Source organism: Suricata suricatta, chromosome 3 (genome assembly GCF_006229205.1).
Source record: "Suricata suricatta isolate VVHF042 chromosome 3, meerkat_22Aug2017_6uvM2_HiC, whole genome shotgun sequence".
In the NCBI taxonomy this organism is placed as follows: Eukaryota; Metazoa; Chordata; class Mammalia; order Carnivora; family Herpestidae; genus Suricata; species Suricata suricatta.
Genome location: NC_043702.1, coordinates 25,563,091 through 25,585,688, shown reverse-complemented (window position 1 = coordinate 25,585,688; position 22,598 = coordinate 25,563,091). Strand labels below are relative to the sequence as shown.

Sequence of the window (22,598 nt, the reverse complement as noted above, 5' to 3'; positions counted from 1 at the left end):
TAAGATGTTTAGTCTTGTTTAGAAAATATTGTCCTGATATGTGATATATATTAATAGTAAACAAAATTCCAGAGCAGACATTTAAACTATTGCAGGAAATGCTTTTCAAGGAGCAGTGAGAACTCCTGTCACACAAAGAACAAGACTATAAATCTTGCCTGTCAGGGCGCCTGGGTGGCTCAGTCGCTTAAGCCTCCGACTTCAGCTCAGGTCAGATCTCACGTTTCGTGGGTTTGAGCCCCACATCGGGCTCTGTGCTGACAGCTGGCTCAGAGCCTGGAGCCTGCTTCCTGCTTCCGGTTCTGTCTCCTTCTCTCTCTGCCCCTTCCCCTCACATGCTCTGTCTCTCTCTGTATCAAAAATAAATAAAACATTAAAAAGTTTTAAAAAAAATCTTGCCTGTCATTTTGCCAAGTGTAAGGAATCCAAAGGATTCACATGGATGGAAAGTGTCATCCCAAAGCCTGGAAGTTGGCTCTGATCTGGTTTATGTGCTGATATGAGAAATGAAAGTCAGTCTCATCTTGTTATTAAAATAGGTCTTTTAAATGCAGAGACAATAATTTAAATGAATCATGGAAAGCCCCCTGTTATGTAGTATAGATCCTTAAAAATAATAGTTACATGCCTGTAAATGTTCCTTGATGCTGGCTTAATCAAACCTCTGGCCCTTCTCCCCAGTGATACTAATATTAGGCAATCTCTACCTCTCAACTTCTCAATCTACTTTGATCTTTTCTTGTGTCACCTAACTCATAAACAAAGTCCCATGCTACCTATATTTTAGGTATAAGGATCAAGCATGACACAGGACCACCCTAAAAACTCACAGTATGGAGGAAAGAAGTCCTACTATGTTGGCAGCTCTTCAAGGAAGAAGGAAAGAGCTCAGTTGATTTTGGCAGTTTGCCCCTTAGATTGATCTTTCCCTCTCCCCTGAACAGGATGAGTAAAGGGGCAAAAAGGAACAGGATTCATATTAATTGAACTCTTTCAACATGAAGACTGAGTAAAAAGCATCCCTTCCTAAGATTCCCAGTTTTTTTGTGCAAATCAATGGGATTAAATATAAGTGTGCCTGCAGCCCTCAAAAGAGCAAGTCTACTGTCGATAAGGATGGTCCTGCTCCCAGTTTCTTTGGGCTTCTACAATATTACAGCTCTATTTAAAAGGCTTGAGAAAAGACTGAAACCCTACATTAACTCCAAGTCCACTGTATTCCTGGATATAAAATTACTCCCTATTCTATGTTCCATTGCAAGTGTGTCTGAGTACGTTGTTAATAGGGTGTATCAGGATCTGCATGAGATGAAGTGATAACATCATGACACTGCAATAATAAAATGCATAAGGATTCTCTAATATTAAAATGCCATTGGCGCCTGTGTGGCTCAATCAGTAGAGCATTTGATTCTTGATTTCAGCTCACATCATAATCCTGGGGTTGTGGGATCAAGCCTAGCATTGGGCTCCCTGCTTAAGATTCTTTCTCTTCAGGCACATGGGTGGCTCATTCAGTTTAGCATTCAACTCTTGATTTCAGCTCAGGTCCTGATCTCAGAGTTTGTGGGATAGAGCCCCATGTCGGGCTCTATGCTGACAGCACAGAACCTGCTTGGAATTCTCTGTCTTTCTCTCTCTCTGCCCCTCTCCTGCTCATGCTCTTTCTCTCTCTCTCAAAATAAATAACATTTATTTATTTATTTATTTTCAAGTGATTTATCTATTTATTTTGAGAGAGAGAGAGAGAACACAAAAGTAGAGGAGAGGCAGAGAGAGAGGGAGAGAGAGAGAGAGAGAGAGAAAATCACAAGCAGATTCCATGCTGAAAGTGTGGAGCCCAGTGCAGGCCTACAACCCATAAACCATGAGATTATGACCTGAGATGAAGTCAGACACTTAACCAACTGAGCCACCTAAGCGTTATGTTTTAAATAACATTAAAAGGAAAAAGATTCTCTCTCATTCTCCCCCTGTCCCTCTCCCCTACTTGTGCTGTCTCTCTCTGTAAAATTAAAACAATTTTTAACTTAAAAAATTGAAAAAAGATGGGGCGCCTGGGTGGCTCAGTCGGTTAAGCCTCCGGCTTCGGCTCAGATCAGATTTCATGTTCGTGGGTTCAAGCCCCGCATCAGGCTCTGTGCTGACAGCTAGCTCAGAGTCTGGAGCCTGCTTTCGGTTCTGTGTCTCCTTCTTTCTCTGCCCCTCCCCCTCTCATGCTCTGTCTCTCTCTGTATCAAAAATAAATAAAACATTAAAAAAAAAAAGAATAGTTCTATGAGGCTTTGTGATTAAATGTACAACAGTGCTCCACATTACACATAACAAGGCCTTAACAAATGTTTAGTTGCATTTAGTGCTGGCATTTTATTGCTATTAGTATTTTGTATTATTAGTAGAGAGGGAGCCAGATCCTCTTTCATGGGAGACTTCCAGATAGCTCCTGGCTCAAAACCCTCAAGTTTTACTTATGGCCTAGAGTATTTATAAGGAAGTAATTGGAGCATTTATAAGGGAATAAGACAACGCATATAAAATACCACAAAGTGATTAAATCATAACAAACTGTTATCATTAGCTGTCATTATTATCTTTATATATGTATATATTCATATATTATTATTTCCTCATTTTATTATTGCCATGAAGGAAATATTGTTCCAGATGTCTCCCTCTCATGCTCTGTCTCTCTCTGTAGCAAAAATAAATAAAACATTAAAAAAAAATTGAAAAAAGAAAACTAACGGGTAAATAAAATGAAACAAAATAAAATAAAATAAAATAAAATGCCAATGACAGAAAATTTCCCAATTTATCCCATTATCAAATTTCTGGTGAGACATGAAACCCTCTCTCAGGTTAAAATCAAAAGGAATTTGTGTTTACAGTCCAATTCTCTTGTCCTTGTGAGTTAAAGGCCAAAGTCCAATACTGTTAAGTTACCTTAAAAAAGGAATTATCTTCCCTATTCTCTATTCTGTTCTGTTTAAACAGGAGGGTCTCCTACATTTCTGGGTGAGTCAGGGTCTCTTAAAGAGCTGTTCCCTGGGGTAACTCTCCAGGGATAAATGTAATTCTTACCACACTTCAACATTTATAACACCAAGTCCCTGTTGTACTTAATTGTTTAAGTGTTTATTTATTTTTCAGAGAGAGACAGAGACAGAGCACAAGTGGGGAAGGGGCGGAGAGAGAGGGAGACACAGAATCTGAAGCAGGCTCGCTCCAGGCTCTGAGCCGTCAGCACACAGCCACACCCAGGGCTCGAACTCACAAACCACAAGATTATGACCTTAACCAAAGTCAGATGCTTAACTGACTGAGACACTCAGCTGCCCCTGCACTTAAAATTTTTAAGTAAATGTATTTTATTTAAATGCAATGTTTATATAAAACATTTTTTAAATCATAATTTTATAGTTTTAAAAAATGTTCATAAACTTAACCCATCTATGTAACACCCACTCAAATAGAAAATTTGGGTAGAAGAAGCACTATGCTATACAACAAATTATCTTTCCCTATTTCTGAACTCTATTCAAATGAAACATAAGTACTTTTTAAGGCCTCACTTTTGTTATTCAATATTATTTCATGAGGTTCACTGATATAATTGTGGTTACCATAGTTTGTTCTTCATTCATCTGTAATATTTTGTTTAATGTCTATGCCACAGTTAATTTCTTGTTGACCTACATTTGTGTTATATCTAATTTGAAGCTATTACAAATAATGCTGCAGTGAACATTTTTGCATATGTCTTTTTGAGCACACGTGTCTTTCTGTAGGTAGAAATGCTATGCTAGGTCGTGGAAGGTCTGTATGTTTTGCTCTAGGAGATATTACCAGTTTTCCAAAGAAGTTATTTCAATTTCCTTTCCTACCAGAGGCGTATAAGTGTTCCCGTACTCTACGGGCTCATTAGCACTTGATAGTCTTTATTTTAGCTATTTTGTTGGTTTTTAATGAGATCTCATTGTGGTTTTAATTTCCATTTCCCTCTTGCAAACTGAAAGGTTTGGAAGTTTTCCAGATGTTTATTGGAATTTAGATAACTACTTTTGCAACGTGCCTCTTGAAATCTTCTACCCATTTTTAAATGAGACTATCAGTATTTTTTAAATTTGATATGTAGAATTTGTCTGAAGAGTCTAATGTAAGTACTTTTTAACTTATATGAACTGGTGTGCTGGTAAACATTTAACAACCAGTTTTCTGGGGGAAGAGAGTCCCTGATACATAGCATTGTTGGTTTGCCAACATGTAGTAATTGCTGAGTGCAAGATGGCAACATGACATCATTGAACTTGTGGTTGGAAACAGGTGCATATGTGGGCTTCCTTGACCTGTTACATGCCTACCCCAGCATACTACTGGTTATGTGTATTTCAAATAACATCTCTTATTCTGTGACTTATAATTTTACTTACTTAATATTATCTTTCAATGAACAGACTTCTTCATTTTATTTAATTTTTTTAATGTTTTATTTATTTTTGAGACAGAGAGAGACAGAGCATGAGGGGGGAGGGGCAGAGACAGGGAGACACAGAATCCAAAGCAGGTGTTAGGCTCTTGACTGTTAGCACAGAGCCCGACGCGGGGCTCAAACTGTGAGATCATGACCTGAGCCGAAGTCAGAGGCTTAACTGACTGAATCACCCAGGTGCCCCCAGAGTTTTTCATTTTAATGTTGTCCAACATACTACTCTTTTTTTTTCTTGCTTAGTGCTTTCTGTATACTCTTAAGAAATCATGGCTAACTCAAGATTATGACTATGTCCCTTTATATTATCTGCCAGATGCCTTATTGGTTTTAGCTTCATATTCAGATTGCTAATCCATCTGAAATTTTTGGTATCATGTAAAGTCAAGATTTCTTTTTTCCATATAGATACTAATAGACAATAGATCAAGCACAAATTATGGAAAAGACTAGCATTTCCCATTACATTGCAATGTCATCCTGGTTATAAATCAAGTTATCTGTGGATTTGTTTCAGACTCATTATTCTGGTCCATATGTCAGTTTGTCTTTCCTTGTGTGTGGGGACATAAAGTGCAACAGCCAACAAAAAAATTACTTTTTTCCCAAGAAAGAATTCTTGAGACATTGTATGGTGGAAATTAGTAAGTTTATTTAAGTAGCACAAGGACCGGACCTGGGGGCAGAAGGCTGTACTTTTTGCTCTATAAAGCTGGTTATATGCTTAGTTAAGCTCAGGGCGGAAGGGATATGCAGGGAGTATTAGATCATAAAAGTCTTCTTTGAACTTCTCATAAAACTAATTTTGCAAGATTTCTCTGGTGCTTACCATTTAGTTCAATATTAATTATTGATAAAGTACACAGGCAGTCATGAAACTCTTTAAGAATGTAGCAACCATCATATATTTGATCCTTATCAAAACTATGTAGGCTATAGGTCAGCCTTCTGGACTAAAATGAACATTTTTCTGCTTCTATCATCACTTGTACCAGAATTACACCATCTTATTTATTATAGCTTTATAATAAGTGTGATTGGTGTTTGTTCTTACTTTTACCTTCAATGTTTTTATGTACTTATATTTAACATGTGTTTATTTTGTGTGTGTGCAGAGAGGAGAGAGCCCCAGTGGGGGAGGGCAGAGAGAGGGGTACAGAGGATCTGAAGCAGGCCCTACACTGACAGGCTGACAGCAGTGAGCCTGGTGTGGGATTCGAACTCACAAACCGTGAGATCATGACCTGAGCTAAAGTCAGGCACTCAACCGACTGAGCCACCCAGGTGCCCCTAACATGTGTTTCTTATTAGCAAAATACATTTGAGATTTTTTTACAATTCACTCTAATAAGGAACGATTTTCAGACCTGCATCACAGTGGCTGTTTCCACAGATTCTTTCTAGAAAACTGCTTAACCTTTAAGAAGCCAGCCTCCCAGGGAAGGGCTTTATCTTGTATACCATTTGTTTCAGGTAAAAAAAATCACTCTCAGCAAATCCCTGAGTGGAAGCTTTATTAATCACTGTGATGCCTGTTTCTCTAAAAAGAGTGCCTAGCTCTACCCACGACCATTCTCCGGTTCTTTCAACCAGCTGTATATATGCTAATTTTACCCTCCCCACCAGGTCATCTTCTCCCTTTATAAATGCAAGCGGACTCTCATCCCCTTTTACTGGATGCTCATTTAACTAATTAATTGGTTGGTGTTGGTCAGTGTTTCCAGGAGCTTTGCGTACTCTTGACTTGGGTGGGGTGGGAAGGGTGCCTCTTGACTTGGGTGGGTGGGAAGGGTGCCTCTTGACTTGGGTGGGTGGGAAGGGTGCCTCGACTCAGTCTTCACTCTCTAGGCCTTCATTCCTCCATGCTCCTAAATAGGACACAGCCAACAACAGTAGAACGTAAAATGTGACTTGGTTTCCTTTCTGTTTAAAGTCTTCAGATGCTGATGGTCTTGGAAGCCCTAGTCCCCTGCTACCTACAAAAGCTAAAGAGGCAGACGTCGCAGGTGGAGACGGTGCCTGCTGCCCGGGAAGAGATCGCCGCCACCGCCGCCCTCGCGACGTCCCTGCAGGCCCTCTTGTACAGCGTCGAGGTCCTCACCAGGTAATCCCATCGGCCTTACAATATGCACAGTAAAATATACAGTATACCTGTACTCAAAAATCTTCAGAAAGATGAAGAAAAAAATGCGGTGATTAAAAATCTCTAACAACCCTCTCTTTATTGAGGGACACTTGCCCAAATTCATCCCTGTGTGGCTTAAAAGCACAAATATTCCCTAAATTGTTTGGATAAATAGTGCCAAGTACTCTGAATAATTAATAATAATAATAGTAATAATAATAATACCATGAATCCATTTGCATGGAGCTTCCTGTGTTTCTTTGGCAGTTTTAACCCTGTGGTGAAATCTTTTTGTAAAGGGCCAATATAGTAAAGACGAAAATGCATTATGTATTTTTATTAGGTTTTATGTTATTTTATGAGACGTGAAATGTCTACCATTCTAACTAAGCCTTCTTTTATTATTTTACTGTTTGTAAAGACCTGTGGTCTTGTGCTGTCGTTTTGGAACTATATAATAAACATTGACGACAGAATATTATTCTAATGCTAGAATTAACAGGTTATCTATGAGGCAAGGCTCAGTGGTGTTGAGATAATAAAGAGGCTGAGGGATTTGGGAATGGAAAGGTATAGCGACACCAGATTTCAGCCCTAAATAAAGGATGAAGAAGTTAGTCCTGTGGCAGGGGTTTTGGGTGCAGAAGTGGACGGCACCGAGAGGCTGGATGGGGTGGAAGGCATGGGGGCAGACGGAGTGAGGAGATGGGACGAAGTGGAGGTAGGAAGCTCTGCAGATGACTGGCTTTCTTTGTCTGTTCCCACATCAAAGTAGCCAGAGGGAGACATTGTTCCCTGGAGTGGAGGTGGGGAAGCCTTCTTCCTGAGTTGGTGTCTTTGCCCCTCTATCCCATTTGGCCACATCATCAGCCTAAATTCTGTCCGTGATTTACTCCCACCAAAAGATACCACCTTTCTGAGCCCCATCTTGCCCTGTTGATGAGAAGGCTAGCTGAAGTCCCTCAGTCCAGGAAGGACTTCTCTAACATGCACCAGCAAGTGAGAAGGGGAGGGAGATGGTGATTCACTAACTCAGTATATGTTTGGTTTCTAAACATGAGCTGCATTGCCAACCTAGGCAAGCAGAGTGTAGCCAGAGCCTTTGGCGGACTGCCAGCGCTGGCGAGTCCGTGTGCACCTGGCTCACAAGATGGGAAGCAGTGGAACACGTCTCCGTGCCAAACCCAGTGCTTTCATGATCGTTTCATGAGAGTCCTAGGCGGAAAAACATCCCAAGGAGAAATAACAGACTCACATTCTTCCTTCTGTACCTATCTGGTTACATCACTAGCCCCTTCCTGCAATTAGAGGGGAGAAAAGCAATCAGTTTTTTTCGAATGCCTCTTTTGTTATTTCTTCTCACATTGTGCTTTATTTGTGCTTCCCTCCTTTCTATAGGAGAGAAGTTAATAGGTCAATTAACTTATCCAAAATTGACTTACCCAAAATCTCACTAAGACTTATGGATGAAGCTTTGACATTTAAAATTCTGTGGCTCCAGGAGTCCTTGGGTGGCTCATTTATTTGAGCATCTGACTCTTGATTTCAGCTCAGGTCATGATCTCATAGTTTGTTGGATTGAGTCCCGTGTCAGGTGCTGTCAGCAAAGCCTACTTGGGATTCTCTCTCTCTCTCTCTCTCTCTCTCTCTCTCTCTCTCTCTCCTTTGCCCCTCCCCCACTCATGCTCTCACTCTCTCTCAAAATAAATAAATTAATTATAAATTATTTTAAAAATTATAAAATTCTATGGCTCTAGGCGCACCTGGGTGGTTCAGTTGGTTAAGAAACCAATTTTTGATTTCAGCTCAGGTCTTATGATTTCACAGTTGGTGAGAACAGGCCCCATGATAGGCTCTGCACTGGCAGTATGGAGCCTGCTTGGGATTCTCTCTCTCCCTCTCTCTGCCCTTCCCCCGCACATGCTCCTTCTCTCTCTCAAAATAAATAAACTTTAAAAAATAAAAAAAAATAAAATTTAAAATAAAATAATAGAAGTATTTTGGTTCTAAATATTCCAGCACATTTAATATTCTTTTGGTGGAGGGGAGAACTACCCTCCTTGGTCAGCTGCAATTATTCACAACAAAATCAGCTTTGCTGTTTATACAAAAAGAAGATAAGATGAACCCCATTTCACTTCCACATTTATAATTTCTTTATTCATGAAAAATAATTGTTATAAATGTAGTAACACACAAATAAGTGCATTGTAACTGTATTAATGTTAATTTTCTAGTGTTATCTAATATGTTACGACAAATTTAGAAGCATAAAACAAACCATTTATTATCTCATATTTCCATAGGCCAGAAGTCTGGGAAGACTCAGCTGTTTTGTCTGCTCAGGGTCTCACAAGGCCCAAATCAAGATGGCAGTCATGCTGGGCTCTTTCCAGAAAGTTCTGGGGGAAAATTCTGGGGGAACATCCACGTCTAAGCTTGCTTAGGTTTTTGGCAGAATCCAGCCCCATAGAGTTTTAGGTCTGAGGTCCTCTTCCCTTTTCGTCAGCCAGGGGCCACTCAGAAGGTACCTGCTTGCCTGCTCACATGGTTCCCGCTATCTTCCAGCCAGCAATGGTGCCCTGGCTTTTCTCATGGTTCAAATCTCTCTGCTCCTCACAAGAGAAAACTCTGCTTTTTAAGGGCTGGTGCTAGATGATGAGGTCCACCCAGATAATTGCCCCTTTGCAGTGTAATATACAGTAATCACTGAGGTAACACCAGGAGGAGTACAGGTCCCGGACTATCTTTAAATTCTGCCTACCACAACAATGGCCCAGGGAGAGAAGGTCCAGTGTGATTGTTAAAGGCTTATTTTCCAGCCACACCCGGCATACAGAAAATGAGCATCATAAGAGCAAGCCTTAAAGAGTTCATTCAAGCTTTGAAAAGCTGCATCATCCTTTCCATGTTTCAGATGCTGATACAGAGGCAATGATTACCTAGTATTTAAAGTAAACCCTGCAGATATGAAATGAGATAGTTCAAATCTGTTTCCGAGTGTCTGTTAACGGATACTAATATCCTCACATTTCTGGGTAGTCTTAGGTATAATTTTGATTAGAAGGATTCTTTCATTCTTGGATAGTTTTTCAGAAAAAATAAGGTGGTTATATTGATTACAACATGGGTAGCCAAAATGGTGTGTACACCTTTACCTTTTACTTATTGTCTAAAATGGTTAACTTCCTGGTACCTGTCAAATTGAAAAATGAACTCTTAACTCTCACTGAATCCTACAGACTTAGAAGTCTGAGTTCCTAAATGTCTGGTTTGAAGTGTCATAGTTTATTACTCAAAGCCGAGAAGTAGAAGAGCTTAAATCATGGTATGCTAATAGACCCCTGGGAACCGACGTTCCCTTTAAAGTGTCTCTTAGAACAGAGACAGCAAGAGTGTGACAGGAAAACCCAACTAGACAGTCTCTTTTGAAATCTCTACAAGTAATTTAAAACTTCAGTGAGTTTCCATAACTTGAGGACTTTGTAAGTGTTTCTGCTTCTCTTGCTTGTTCCATTACTGTCCCTGCTGCAGGCCTATGACAGCCCCCCAGATGAGCAGGTGTGACCAAGGTCATAAAGGAACCACCACAGCCAATCACACCATGTCATCCGGGGTGAACACCAGGTAATTCACTTGCCTTATTCTGCTATGGCTTCTCCGTTACTTACAACTGTTGGAAATGAAAGGAATCTTGAAAATAGTCAATATTGAGTGTGAAATTCTCCAAGGAAAAGAAAAGAAGGTGAGCGTTTAGAGGACCAGGCTTCTTTTGAAAGCATGGAAGAGAAATCCAAGCCACCTTCATAAACTGGCATTTTTAGCGGTTTGTTTGCATGAACGTGAAAGATGTTCTCTGCCTCCTAGGTGGTCTTTGAACTATTCCAGTGTTGTTTCATTCGCCTCCAAGGAAAAGCCAGATGAAACAATAGTAATCAGGGGGTGGTTGCTCATTCCCTAGGCAGTTACGCAGGGTCAACTTTCTTCCATCTGGACAGATTTTCCGTGTACATTTCATCCAAATTTTGAGTTAGGTCCTTCAACGATGCTTTCATGGTCGTTGACTTAATCTCCCTCCCAGTTTTGGTGTAACTCAGACCCTGGTTATGCTAGTTAATACTTAAGCTGCTTCATTCTGTCTGTCAATTGTAAAAACCCTAACATACATACACACATGCTCAAATTTAATTAGCTTCTTCCTCCAAGGAAGATTTAAGATAGGGCAAACCCCGAATCAGTTAGAGAAAAAGTTATCTTCTCCCAGCACGGCATAGTTAGTAGGGACATCTTAAGGAGAAGTTAAGTAATTTTCCACTCTCTCTGTTTTACATATATATTATTCTTTATGTAAAATTAATTCTCTGTTCATCATTTATATTAAAAATAAAACAGTGGGGCCCGGGTGGCTTAGTCAGTTAAGCATCTGACTTTGGCTCAGGTCAAGATCTCATGGTCTGGGGGTTCAAGCCCTGCATTGGGCTCTGTGCTGACAGCTCAGAGCCTGGATCCTGCTTCAGATTCTGTATCTCCCTGTCCCCCCTCTTCTCATGTCTTGTCTCTTTCTGTCTCTCAAAAATAAATAAATGTTAAAAAAATTTTTTTAATCATAAAAAATAAATTCCAAACCCAAGTGTAAATTACTTGAGTGATAGTTAGCTCATGCCTCAATTTCTTATATTAAGGAAAAATAAATATATTGTTAAATGATATTCGGAGGCTAGATTTAACTACCAGATGAAAGGTGCATGGGAAAAGAGAGCATCTAAAGTCCTTTTATTGATCAGTCATGAAGCAATAAGTTTCCAGAACTAAGTCTCCAGAACTATTTCTTCCTCAGATCACTTGAAATAGAGCACATGGTGTTAAAACTGTAACTTAGATTCATGTTACTTTCAAAAGTCCCCTCATTTGGCTATCCTCTGTGACTTTGTATGTGTTTAAATTTCCTTATACAAATTATATACCAACGGGACAGCTTTCATAGTGGCTGTAATTGCAAATGTGTGGTAGCCAAATGAAAGATAAAGATTATGGTTTTTTTTAGAATTAGTATATGTACATTTGTGAACTTATCAAAATGTGTGGCTTCACGGCACCTGAGTGGCTCAGTTGATTACGTGTCCACCTCTATTTTTTTTTGTTGTTGTTGTTGTTGTTACTGTTTTTGGTTTTTATTTTCTTTTCTATAATTTTTCATATCCTTTATTATCAGATCGGCTAACATACAGTGTGTACAGTGTGCTCTTGGCTTTTGGGGTAGATTCTCATGGTTCATCGCTTACTTACAACACCCAGTGCTCATCCCAACAAGTGCCCTCCTCAATGCCCATCACCCAATTGTCCCCTCTCCCCCACCTCCACATCAACCCCTAGTTTGTTCTCTGTATTTAAGAGTCTCTTATGGTTTGCTTCCCACCCTCTCTGTTTGTAACTACTTTTTCCCCCTTTCCTGTCCCCCATGATCTCTTTCTCTTACTGACTTATTTCACTCAGCATATTCCAGTTCCATCCACGTTGCTGCAAATGGCATGATTTCATTCTTTCTCATTGCCAAGTCGTATTCCATTGTCTATTTAAACCACATTGATTCCAGCTAAGGTCATGATCTCACCTGTTCGTGAGATTGAACCCTGCATGGGACTCTCTGCTGACAGCTCTGAGCCTGCTTCTTTCTCTCTTTCTCTTGCTCCTTCTCTCTCCCTCTGCTCCTCCCTGACTTGCTCCCTCTCTTAAAATAATAAAAGTTTTTTAAGATGTGTAGCTTAGGGGCTTTTCATGAGAAATCATCCTTAAGAAGCCACACCATAACCCTGCTATTGCTCTGTAGTAAAGCAGACTGTTTTTCTGATCCCCAGGTACCAGGAACAAGGCGCCAAACTGCACTTTATCAGGTACAAGCCCTGATTTCATACTAATTCTGACATCTTGTGGTGATTGCCTTTTGAGCTGGGTTACAGTTCTGTTAGATTTCATTTAATTAATGCATGGCATATATCTGGGTGAAACCTCCGGAAGTGGCTCAGGTAAAGCTACTGCATTCAGGGATGGCAATCTCTTCCAGGGTGGTAAACTTTATTTACTCTTCAGATGAGGTTCTCCTAGGCCCTGGCCTCCTGCTTCATTAATGTATATGACACACAATATAAGGAATCTTAACATTTTGCTTCAGCGTGATACCCTCCTCTCATAGATGTCACACATATACCTTTTCAGACCCCCCAGGTAAACTTTTTATAATTCCCTAGGGAAAATCTTCACTTACTGGAGGAAGGGCAAGGCCTTCCTAGGGAGGAACTGGATGAGCGAATCGCTCGGGAGGAGTTTAGAAGACCTCGGGAGTCCCTGCTGAATATTTGTACCGAATTTTACAAGCACTGTGGGCCAAGGCTGAAGATCTTGCAAAACCTGGCCGGGGAGCCACGGGTTACTGCCCTGGAGCTGCTGGATGTGAAGTCACACATGAGGTATTGTCCTTGTTTGCCCTGCCCCTGAGTGTGGGCACAGCTTGGGATGTGTGTTTGGGGGTGTGGGTGCTGGGAACCCCTTGGGAAAAGAACTTGGGGTCCTCAAAACGATTTGATTTCTGTGGCTTGAATGCATGTCATACAGCCCCTCCGGGAAAATGTATATTAAGTCTAACAAAAAGATCTCAGTTTAGACAGGGGAGAATGCTCTTGAGAACAGAAAAACATAGTCCATATATTTGCTCCTCAATAAAAGAAGGAAAAAGGGAAATTTCATCATCTAAATTCTTAGAAAAGTAGCTTTCGTCCAAGTACCATTTACTGCCTAGATTCTTATTTTTCACAAGAATCCAGGATCTATTAATTTACATGAAGAAAAATGCACACTATTGCTTCTGCCCAAAGATTTGCTCTGTTCTTACACTACCTGAAGACTCAGTAATTAGCCCTGCAGGGAAGTGATGAGTTTAAACTCTGAACCACACTTTGCTTAGATCCTTTTTCCACAAATTGCACTTGATGGCCTTCCAATGTTTCAAAAAGTGTCCTGGTGGAAACTCTGATCTGGACAAGGCCAGTCATCATTTAAGAATTTCTGCTGCTGGTGTGGCAGGGAGAGGTCCTAGAATTGTGTCTCTGTGCACTCATATTTCCTTCCTTCTATGGTGATGTCATCTCACGTGTTGTGTAAATCGTGAAGTCTGTGTCTGTATTTTCAGATTCTTAAAAGAAACAGGATCCCATATGATCTTCTGTTCAGATTTGTAACAGTTTGTAAAAAGTCATACAAATTCCTTGAAAGGAAAATTCCATGGGTGACAGAATATGCACTTGAAAAGTTTAGTGTAAGGGTGCTGGATGGCTCAGTCCGTTGAGCGTCCAACTTAGGCTCAGGTCATGATCTCACTGTTCGTGGGTTCGAGCCCCGTGTTGGGATCTGCTGACAGCTCCAAGCCTGGAGCCTGCTTCAGATTCTTTCTCTGTCTCTCTGCCCCTCCCCTGCTCTCTCTCTCTCTTTCTCTCTCAAGTATAAAATAAAACATGAAAAAAAATTTTTTAAAGAAAACTTTATTGTATCTATAAAATAGATTTAGGTTCTAGTCATTCAGGAATAATACTGCTTCTTGGCAAAACATGCTGATTTCCTGATAGTTGTTGACTTTTTCTAAAATTATCTTCTAAAAAATTGAGAAAGTACTATGTGAGGGTAAGTGAGAGCCCATACATGTAGAGAAAACACAGGCTCTTCCTCCTCTTAGCAAATTTCACATCTGCTGAGTTGTTGACACACATTCAGGCCTCCTGAGCTTCCTATGTGTTCATGCTCCCACCACACAGCAATGTCTTATCTCACACTGGGAACTTCTGCACCTGCACTGGAAAAGGGGAGGAAAGTTTGGAGTCTTAAAAGCCTGTTGCCATAGCAACCCAGCACTCCATTCAGTCCATCCCTCCTCCTTCCCCATTGACATGGCTACCTGAAGCAAATAATTCTGTGAACAGAACATCATATTCCCAGAATCAGAGAATCACTATGATCAGCCACCATTTTGTGGGAGTGAAGGGACAAGATTCCTCAAAGAAGGATGAGAGAGAGAGAAAGGTCATGATCATGGGATAGTAGCTGTCCAATAACTTGATCATTTGTATCTACACTTCTTACGGCATTTGGAGAAAGGGGAAGTGTTAAGTCTGGAGCTCTCTCTAAAGACCAAACCCTATTAAAGGTTAAATGAAGTGCGCCTGGGTGGCTCGGTCAGTTAAGCATCCAGCTTCAACTCAGATCATGATCTTGCATTTCACAAGTTCAAGCCCTATGTCAGCCCTTGCTGACAGCTCAGAGCCTGGAGCCTGCAACCTGCTTCAGGTTCTATATTTTCCTTTCTCTCTCTGTCGCTCCCTTGCTTGCATTCCAACTCTCCCAATACTAAATAAACATCAAAAATTTTTTAAGAAAAAATAATTAGGTAATATTGGTAAAAAAAAAAGATTAAATGAGCTGTAGTTCAAATGACTTCATTAGATACTAATGCTAATAAGAATGATCCAAATACTATGCTACATACTGAGAATATAAAATAAAGTTTTGATCCTCCCCATGATCACAGTCCAAAACAAGAAGCACACGTAAGAAAATAACTACAATGGGGGTGCCTGGGTGACTTAGTCTGTTGAGCTACCTACCATGGCTCAGGCCATGATTTCACAGTTTGTGAGTTCGAGCCCTGAGTTGGGCTCTGAGCTGACAGCTCAGACCTGGAGCCTGCCTCAGATTCTGTGTCTCCCTCTCTCTCTCTGCCCCTCCCCTGCTCACACTCTGTCTCTCTCTGTCTCTCTCTCTCTCAAAAATAAACATTAAAAATAAGAAAATTACTACAATGCACGGTTGCAGCTACTATATATCATGTATGTGTATTTCTGTATTTACTATCTTACAAAATACTTGAGGCAACTTAAGTTACCTTAAACAGAGGGATAGAATACACAATTTAGAGAGTCATAACAAAGTGGAAAATTAATGGGGAAATAATTATGTTTATGATAACATTAACAAGAAATCTATATGATGTGATCACAGTAGATGCTATTCATGACCATAAATTTGATTTTGACTTCTGAATTACCAAAGCAATGAGGAGGAAATGGCCAATTACAAAATCAGTGTCAGTAAGATAAAAACAATTAGTTGTTCAATAAAACATTGCTATGTTAAAATACAAAGAATAAGAGGGACACCTGGGTGGCTCAGTTGGTTAAAATACAAAGAATAAGAAATGTCTCCTGGTTGTTGTTTGCTAAAAGGAAAGAGTAGTGTGGTGAACAAAACCGCATAGTAGATAAAGTGCCAATTTCACGTGCCTGGAGGCCTGTTGGGACTGAAAGTTGGCAAAACATTATAATGTACTTCATCAGGAGCAACCGTCTGAAGCCAAGACACTGTCATTGAAAAGCACCATTATTTCATTGCCTATTGGAGAACAGGCAAAATTTTTACTGCCAGGAAATAAACTAAATGAACTCTATTCATGCAGTTTCTCACAACAAGCTTTTGATAAAAATGGACCTGCCGTTACCTCTGTCCAAACGGAGATATTCTATGCTGCTAAGTAGGGATAGACCTGTGTGCTTTGACCCTGTACCAATCTAAAGGTATAATTTAGGTTTTTCTCTTACAAATTAAGTATACATTTGGATACATGTAGAAGCCAGAACTGTGAGCACATAGGTGGTGTGAAACATCCTAAGAATGGATAGTATTATTCAAGGAGAGAGGATTGTTAAAACAGGAATCCCATGATATAAAAAGATAGGGGAGATAATTACATGAAGTACTTAATTCAAGCCAAAGAACCAAGAGACGTACAAGAGGCCATCTTTTACTCCTGCCTGGCAGGGTTGATGCAAGGAGCTATGGATTCTTGATTAGAGTTACTGCCTATGGGAATTTACTGCTTCATTTGCCTAACCCAGCAGTATGTATAGCAGGATAATAAAATCTGCAAATTCTTTCCCCCTCTCTCTCCTCCCTCCTACTCTCTCTATGTCCCTGTCTCCCCCCACATCTCCCCTCCATTCTCTGCCTACATCTCTTCAACTCTCCCTCTCAATGGGAAAATCTCTTGTGTTGTCACTGGGAAAGGACCATAGGAGTTTTTTTTTTTACTAAGAGATTATCCACCTGCTAGTGTAGCAAAGACTATATTAAAGGAAATGTTTGTTTTATGCTTAATGCAAATTCATGTTTTAACACTAGAAATTCAGGTAGTAATGCATAAATGACTCAAATTCAGTTCTAAGTATTATTTTTATACTTAAAAGACAGTTTGGTTCTTTCTCAAGCATTTCTGAGTGTTAGCTATAAAAAATAAAGGGAAAGAAATATGTGCATGTCGATAGGCTCCTATCTGTCATACACACAACCTGAAAAGTGAGAAATTTTCTGCATGGCACATTTGTGAGAAAGAGATAAACAGAAGAACACACAGGCTGTTTTAAAATGATCTCTTTGAAACATGCACATTTACACACAATTTCCACAAGTACAATGTTCAGTCTGGAGAAAAGACAGTAACTATTTCATGATAATGAAGGGTTGCCATGGAGAAGATGGATTGAATTCAGGCTTCCAGATTAAGCCTACAAGGAAGAAACTGAGGGAATTTGGGAACTTAATATGAGGAGAGCTTCTTACAGTATAAACCTCCAAAGATGGAGGGAGCTGCCTTGTGCAGCAGTGAATTTCCCAACCATGACACTAGTCAAATTGTAGTTAGAAGTTATTGTGGAGTGATCCAGGTGTTGAAGAGACAGTCCCTTAGCTGTGAAACCTAAACCTGGGGCTCTTAAACTATAAGACCTCTCAAGCACTAGCCTTGTCTCTTTTGGAGTAGTCTAAGAGAAACCTCTCGTTAGTAAAATGTTACAGCTAATGCATGAGCAAAAGAGGGGCACGACATTGCTATTGCACTACTTCTGATGAGCTAGTGGCTCTATGCAGTGATCCCTGCTGGCAGTTGACATCACAGAGACCAACAAGCAGGAATCGTGTGCCTCCTGATGAAAGTACACATCACCTGTTAAATATGCTTTCCAGAAAATCAAAACCTAATCTAGTCTGACCCGTAGTCTAATTACAAATGGAATTAAATATGGAAGCAGTGGGATAGGTTAAATGATAGCATGGAGATTCTATCAGGAAAACATAGAGTGTGGAAAACAGCTCATTTCCTGAATAAATTATAAGATCACCAAACAAGCAGAAGAGGGAAAACCTACAAATTAAGAGACTCCAGAGAAATATCAACCCATCGAATGTATGGGTCTTATTTTATTCCGATTTGATTTTTTAAAAATGTTTACTTAAGAATCATGAAACAATGTGGGAATTTTGAAGAGATTGGATAGCTTCCTTTTTGTAGGAATTATTTTTAACTTGGTAGCTGTCAAAATTGTATTGTGATTAATTTTTTTAAGTCCTTAACCTTAGAGATACATACTGAAGTATCTGTACTGATAAAATGATTTGATGCTTGGGATTTACTTCAAAGTGGTTTGGAGTTGGAGGAGGGGGAGTATTTCGGGGTATAAATGAAACAGGAGTGGATGTGAATTGAACACTGTTAAATCTGGGTGATGGGTTACATGAGGGGCTCATAATATACTTGCCTCTCTATCTTTTAATATGTTGAAAATTTTCAAAATTAAGTATTCTTATCCATTGAATCTTGAGTGGGGCCTGAGAAATGATATCTTTTATTTCTACTTTAGGCTGTATTTTTAAAGAGGATCCAGTCAGGGGTCCAATTTATGGGACCCCACTACCCAAGGGCTATTAAGATCTCTTTCAAAAAAAAAGTTCTCTTTTAACTATGAGATTGAGAATTATATCTTCAGGGCTTTTCCAAAGAAAATTTGCTTCAAAAAAATAGAAAAGAAAAAGGAAAGGGAAAAAAAAAGAAAAGTTTGGGGTGCCTGGCTGGCTCAGTTGGTGGAGTGTGCAACTCTCTCTCTGCCACTCTCCGGCTCGCACTTTGTCTCTCTTTCTCTCTCAAAAATAAATAAATATTTTAAAAATTTTAAAAAGAAAAAATAAAAAAGTTTATTTCTGATGTCCCTTTACTTGGAATCTCCTCTTCTCCTTTAGTAACAGTTCTAAAAACCCTTAGAATATGGATGCGTCCTGACGCACCACATACACATGCACTCATAGACAACATGAGGTCTCTCTATTCCCCTTTTCCATCAGACTCCCCCTGTGCTGCGTTCTGCTTCCATAGGATACTTTGGATATCTGGCTAGATATGTGTTGATTGAAGCCAAAGATTCAAATAATTGGTAAGAGTGGCTTAAAAGAAACTTGTTTTCAAAGGAATTTTTAGTACCTTAAAGAATATGTAAAATTCAGCCACTGTGATAGGAGTCCCGGGTATATATTTTAAAATGTAAGGTTTTTTTTTCTGGAAAAAAATTAAGCTCAAATCATGTAACATAGATACAAGATATTACCATGAATGAGTATGCTTTGCCTCTTAATAGCACCTTCTACACATTCTGCATCTACTCAATGTATTTGATAGTGAAGCACTGTAAAATTTTAAAATGCTTTCTTATTTTTTAAAGATTTAAAGCAATTTCTATATCCAGCTAGGGGCTCAAACCCCCAACCCTGAGATCAAGAGTCACATATTCCACCAACTGAGCCAGCCAGACATCCCTAAATTCTTTCTTTATAAAGGAATCCCCATGCACTGTCGGTGGGAATGCAAACTAATGAAGCAGTGTGAAATTTCCTCAGAAAATTAAAAATAGAATTACAGTATGATCCAGTAACTCCACTACTGGGTATTTACACAAAGAAAATGAAAATACTAATTCAGAAAGGTAAATGCATCCTATGTTTATTGCAACATTATTTATAATAGCCAAGATATAGAAGCAACTCAAGTATCCAATCCATCCATAGATGAATGAATGGATATCTTTATTTTATCCATATATGTATATTGGATAAAATATATAATGATTATATAATATAGCTTTATTTATGTATATATGATGGAATATTACCCAGTCACAAAAAAAAGAATGCAATCTTGCCATTTGCAACAACATGGATGGATCTAAAGAGCATAATGTTAAGTGAAATAAGGAAAAGATAAATTCCATAAGATTTCACTCTTATGTAGAATTTAAGAAACAAAACAAAGGAACAAAGAAAAAAGAGGCAAACAAGAAACAAACTCTTAACTATAGAGAACAAACTAGAGGTCTGTCCCTGCCAGAGGGAGGGAGGTTGGGGGAATGGGTGAAATAGGTAAAGAGGATTAAGAGTACACTTGTAATGAGTACTGAGTAATATATAGAATTGTTGAATCAGTATATTATATATCTGAAACTAGTAGAACACTGTATGTTATATATACTGTAATAAAAAAAACCCTAAAGTTAAATAAAATGAAATATTCAGTTAAAAATAAATAAAATGCTTTCTCATTCATATAAAATTAAATTCAGGGGCACCTGGGTGGCTCATTTAGTTAAGCATTTGACTCTTGATTTCAAATCAGGTTACAGTCTTGGGGTTCATGTGATCTAGCCCCATGTCAGTGCAGAGCCTTCTTGGGATTCTCTCTCTGCCTCTCTCTCTGGCCCTCCCCTTCTCTCTCTCTCTTTCTCTCTCTCTCTCTCTCAAAATAAATAAATTAATTTTAAAAATAAATTCAGTTGGCTTTTCTAGACCATGTATACCATTATATTTGTATTATTTGCAAGTTGATAATCTATATCTAGTTTTGAAATTTATTTAGTTAACCAACTATAGCATTTACCAGAAACACATTTCCCAATTAGTCCTATTGGTCATCTGACCTTCAGAAATCCTGTACTTAGGACATTGAGCATGGGCCTGTGTCTGGTGACAGACCCTGGACTACACTTGGAGGAAGTACATTCCCTTGGGGCACGTGGTGGCTCAGTTGGTCGAGTTTTTGACTCTTGAATTCAGCTTAAGTCATGATCTCATAGTTCGTGAGATCAAGCCCCATGTTGGTCTCTATGATGGCAACATGGAGCCTCCTAGGGATTCTCTCTCCTCTGTTCCTCCTAAACTTGTTCTCTCTCTTTCTCTGTCTGTCTCTCTCTCTGTGTCAAAATGAATAAATAAAACATTTAAAAAAAGATGCTTTTGCCTTAACTATGGGCAGCGAAGGGCTATGAAGCCATGAAGCTTATTCGGGCCCTTGATATCAGTGATTTCATTGTACATTTAAAGTTTAAGCTTTCTTTTATACCCATATCTGTGTATATGTGTACCTTTTACATATATGCATGTAGGTATGTATTTGTGTGTGTGTGTATCCTCAAATACATATACTTATATATATATATATTCTCTAGATATGTTTGGCCTGCCCTTAATTTCTCTGCGTTTTAGTTTAATCATCAGATACTATTCACATTTACCCTCTGGAATATTCTATGACTCTTTATTAAGGTATGTGTAGGTATCAATGTATTTAGCCATGAGAGAAGAGCTGAGGGGTAGAAGAAAGAGGGAAGAATGTTTTTCGCTCAGGGGGTTGGTGTGCTGAAAGAATTCTGATTGACAGGGTGCTGTATGGGAAAATCCCCACCGTGGCATTCTGCACTTATTCTTGAAAAAAACTGTAGGTTGGCAGAAATTGCACACTCCCTTCTGAAGCTGGCACCGTACGACACCCAGACCATGGAGAGCCGTGGGCTTCGGCGCTACATCATGGAGATGCTACCCATTACCGACTGGACGGCTGAGGCAGTGAGGCCCGCCCTTATCCTCATTTTGAAGAGACTGGATAGAATGTTCAACAAAATTCATAAGATGCCTACTTTGAGGTGAGGAGGCCTCCTGGTCAGCTGTTGATATTGTGGCTTCAAAGTTGGGGGTTATCATCTTTTAAGATGGTGGCCCAACCTGGAGTTGAATGAATGATTTGAGAACTTTCAGTTCACATATGTGCATAGCTACCCAGGTATATGAATGCCTAAGTAGCAAGGTCTACATTTTGCAGAAATAATATATTCTTTAAAATTATATGTGTTCATCTTGAAAGATCTGTTCATTTCTTAGCTCTCATGTTCTTCATCTGGCACACATAAGAAATTCAGGGAGTATCCTTCAATTTCTTTTGAAATAGGCAAGGGATGCCTTATAAATAAATCAACAAAGGAGAAAAGAAAATTTAATTTGACATTCAAAAACTACTGTCTTCAACATAGTAGTTTAGACACCAGTTTAGAAGTGACAAAATTTAATAATAAGCAGCCATATAGGAGCTGAAAAATCCCAGGATTAATAACAAATACCTAAATTTCACTTTTTCATCTAATTCAGGGTGGAATTAAATGAACATTATTACCCTTTCATCTCTGTTCAGTAACCTGAACTTTTCACTGATAACCTTTCTATGCAAGGAACAAGACTACCTGGAGATCTCAGTCCAGTTTGGAAACCTATAAACAGGCGTTTCAATTGATTAAACACTGATAAACCTACTAACTCAGAAATTTCAAGTTTGATTTCATGAGAGTATGTTCTGTCCCTTTAAACTTAACCACAAATCAATGCAGCTCTTGTCCAAGAATTAGCACTTAGCTTTCAATTTGCCAGAACTTTTCCAGGTTTTGCCTGTGCTCTTATTCATTTATGCAGCCATCAGGAGTTGTTGGATTTATAAAAAAAGAAATTGAAAGATTTCATTCCAGCAATTGATATTTTGTTCCTATATTCCTTTATAACATGATGACCAATGCCTATGTATTATTTCAAGGTTATTTATTTCAGTGGCATGGAAATGTCTCTGTCCTTACAGCACACCTATTTTTTTAGCGGTCCCAGTGGAACATTTGTGTCTTTTGTAAATGGCCACAGTCTTATAATTCTTACAAGGGTGTGTCAAAATAAATTCATTTTCTTAAGTAACTTAGTATGTAAAGGTATCAAACATCTCCACAGGCTGACTCATTTGACATATAATCAAGACCATTA

General features: G+C 39.1%; 1 protein-coding gene across 1 annotated transcript in view; it reads left to right on the top strand.

The window, feature by feature from the left end:
- The window catches only part of UNC80 (unc-80 homolog, NALCN channel complex subunit), a 221,640-nt gene that overhangs the window by 168,832 nt on the left and 30,210 nt on the right, over window positions 1-22,598 (top strand). The window contains exons 46-50 of the mRNA XM_029933277.1: window positions 6,420-6,590; window positions 10,146-10,238; window positions 12,467-12,502; window positions 12,857-13,075; window positions 21,245-21,445. Of these exons, the coding sequence (XP_029789137.1) occupies window positions 6,420-6,590; window positions 10,146-10,238; window positions 12,467-12,502; window positions 12,857-13,075; window positions 21,245-21,445 (720 nt within the window). The remainder of the gene's footprint in view (window positions 1-6,419; window positions 6,591-10,145; window positions 10,239-12,466; window positions 12,503-12,856; window positions 13,076-21,244; window positions 21,446-22,598) is intronic.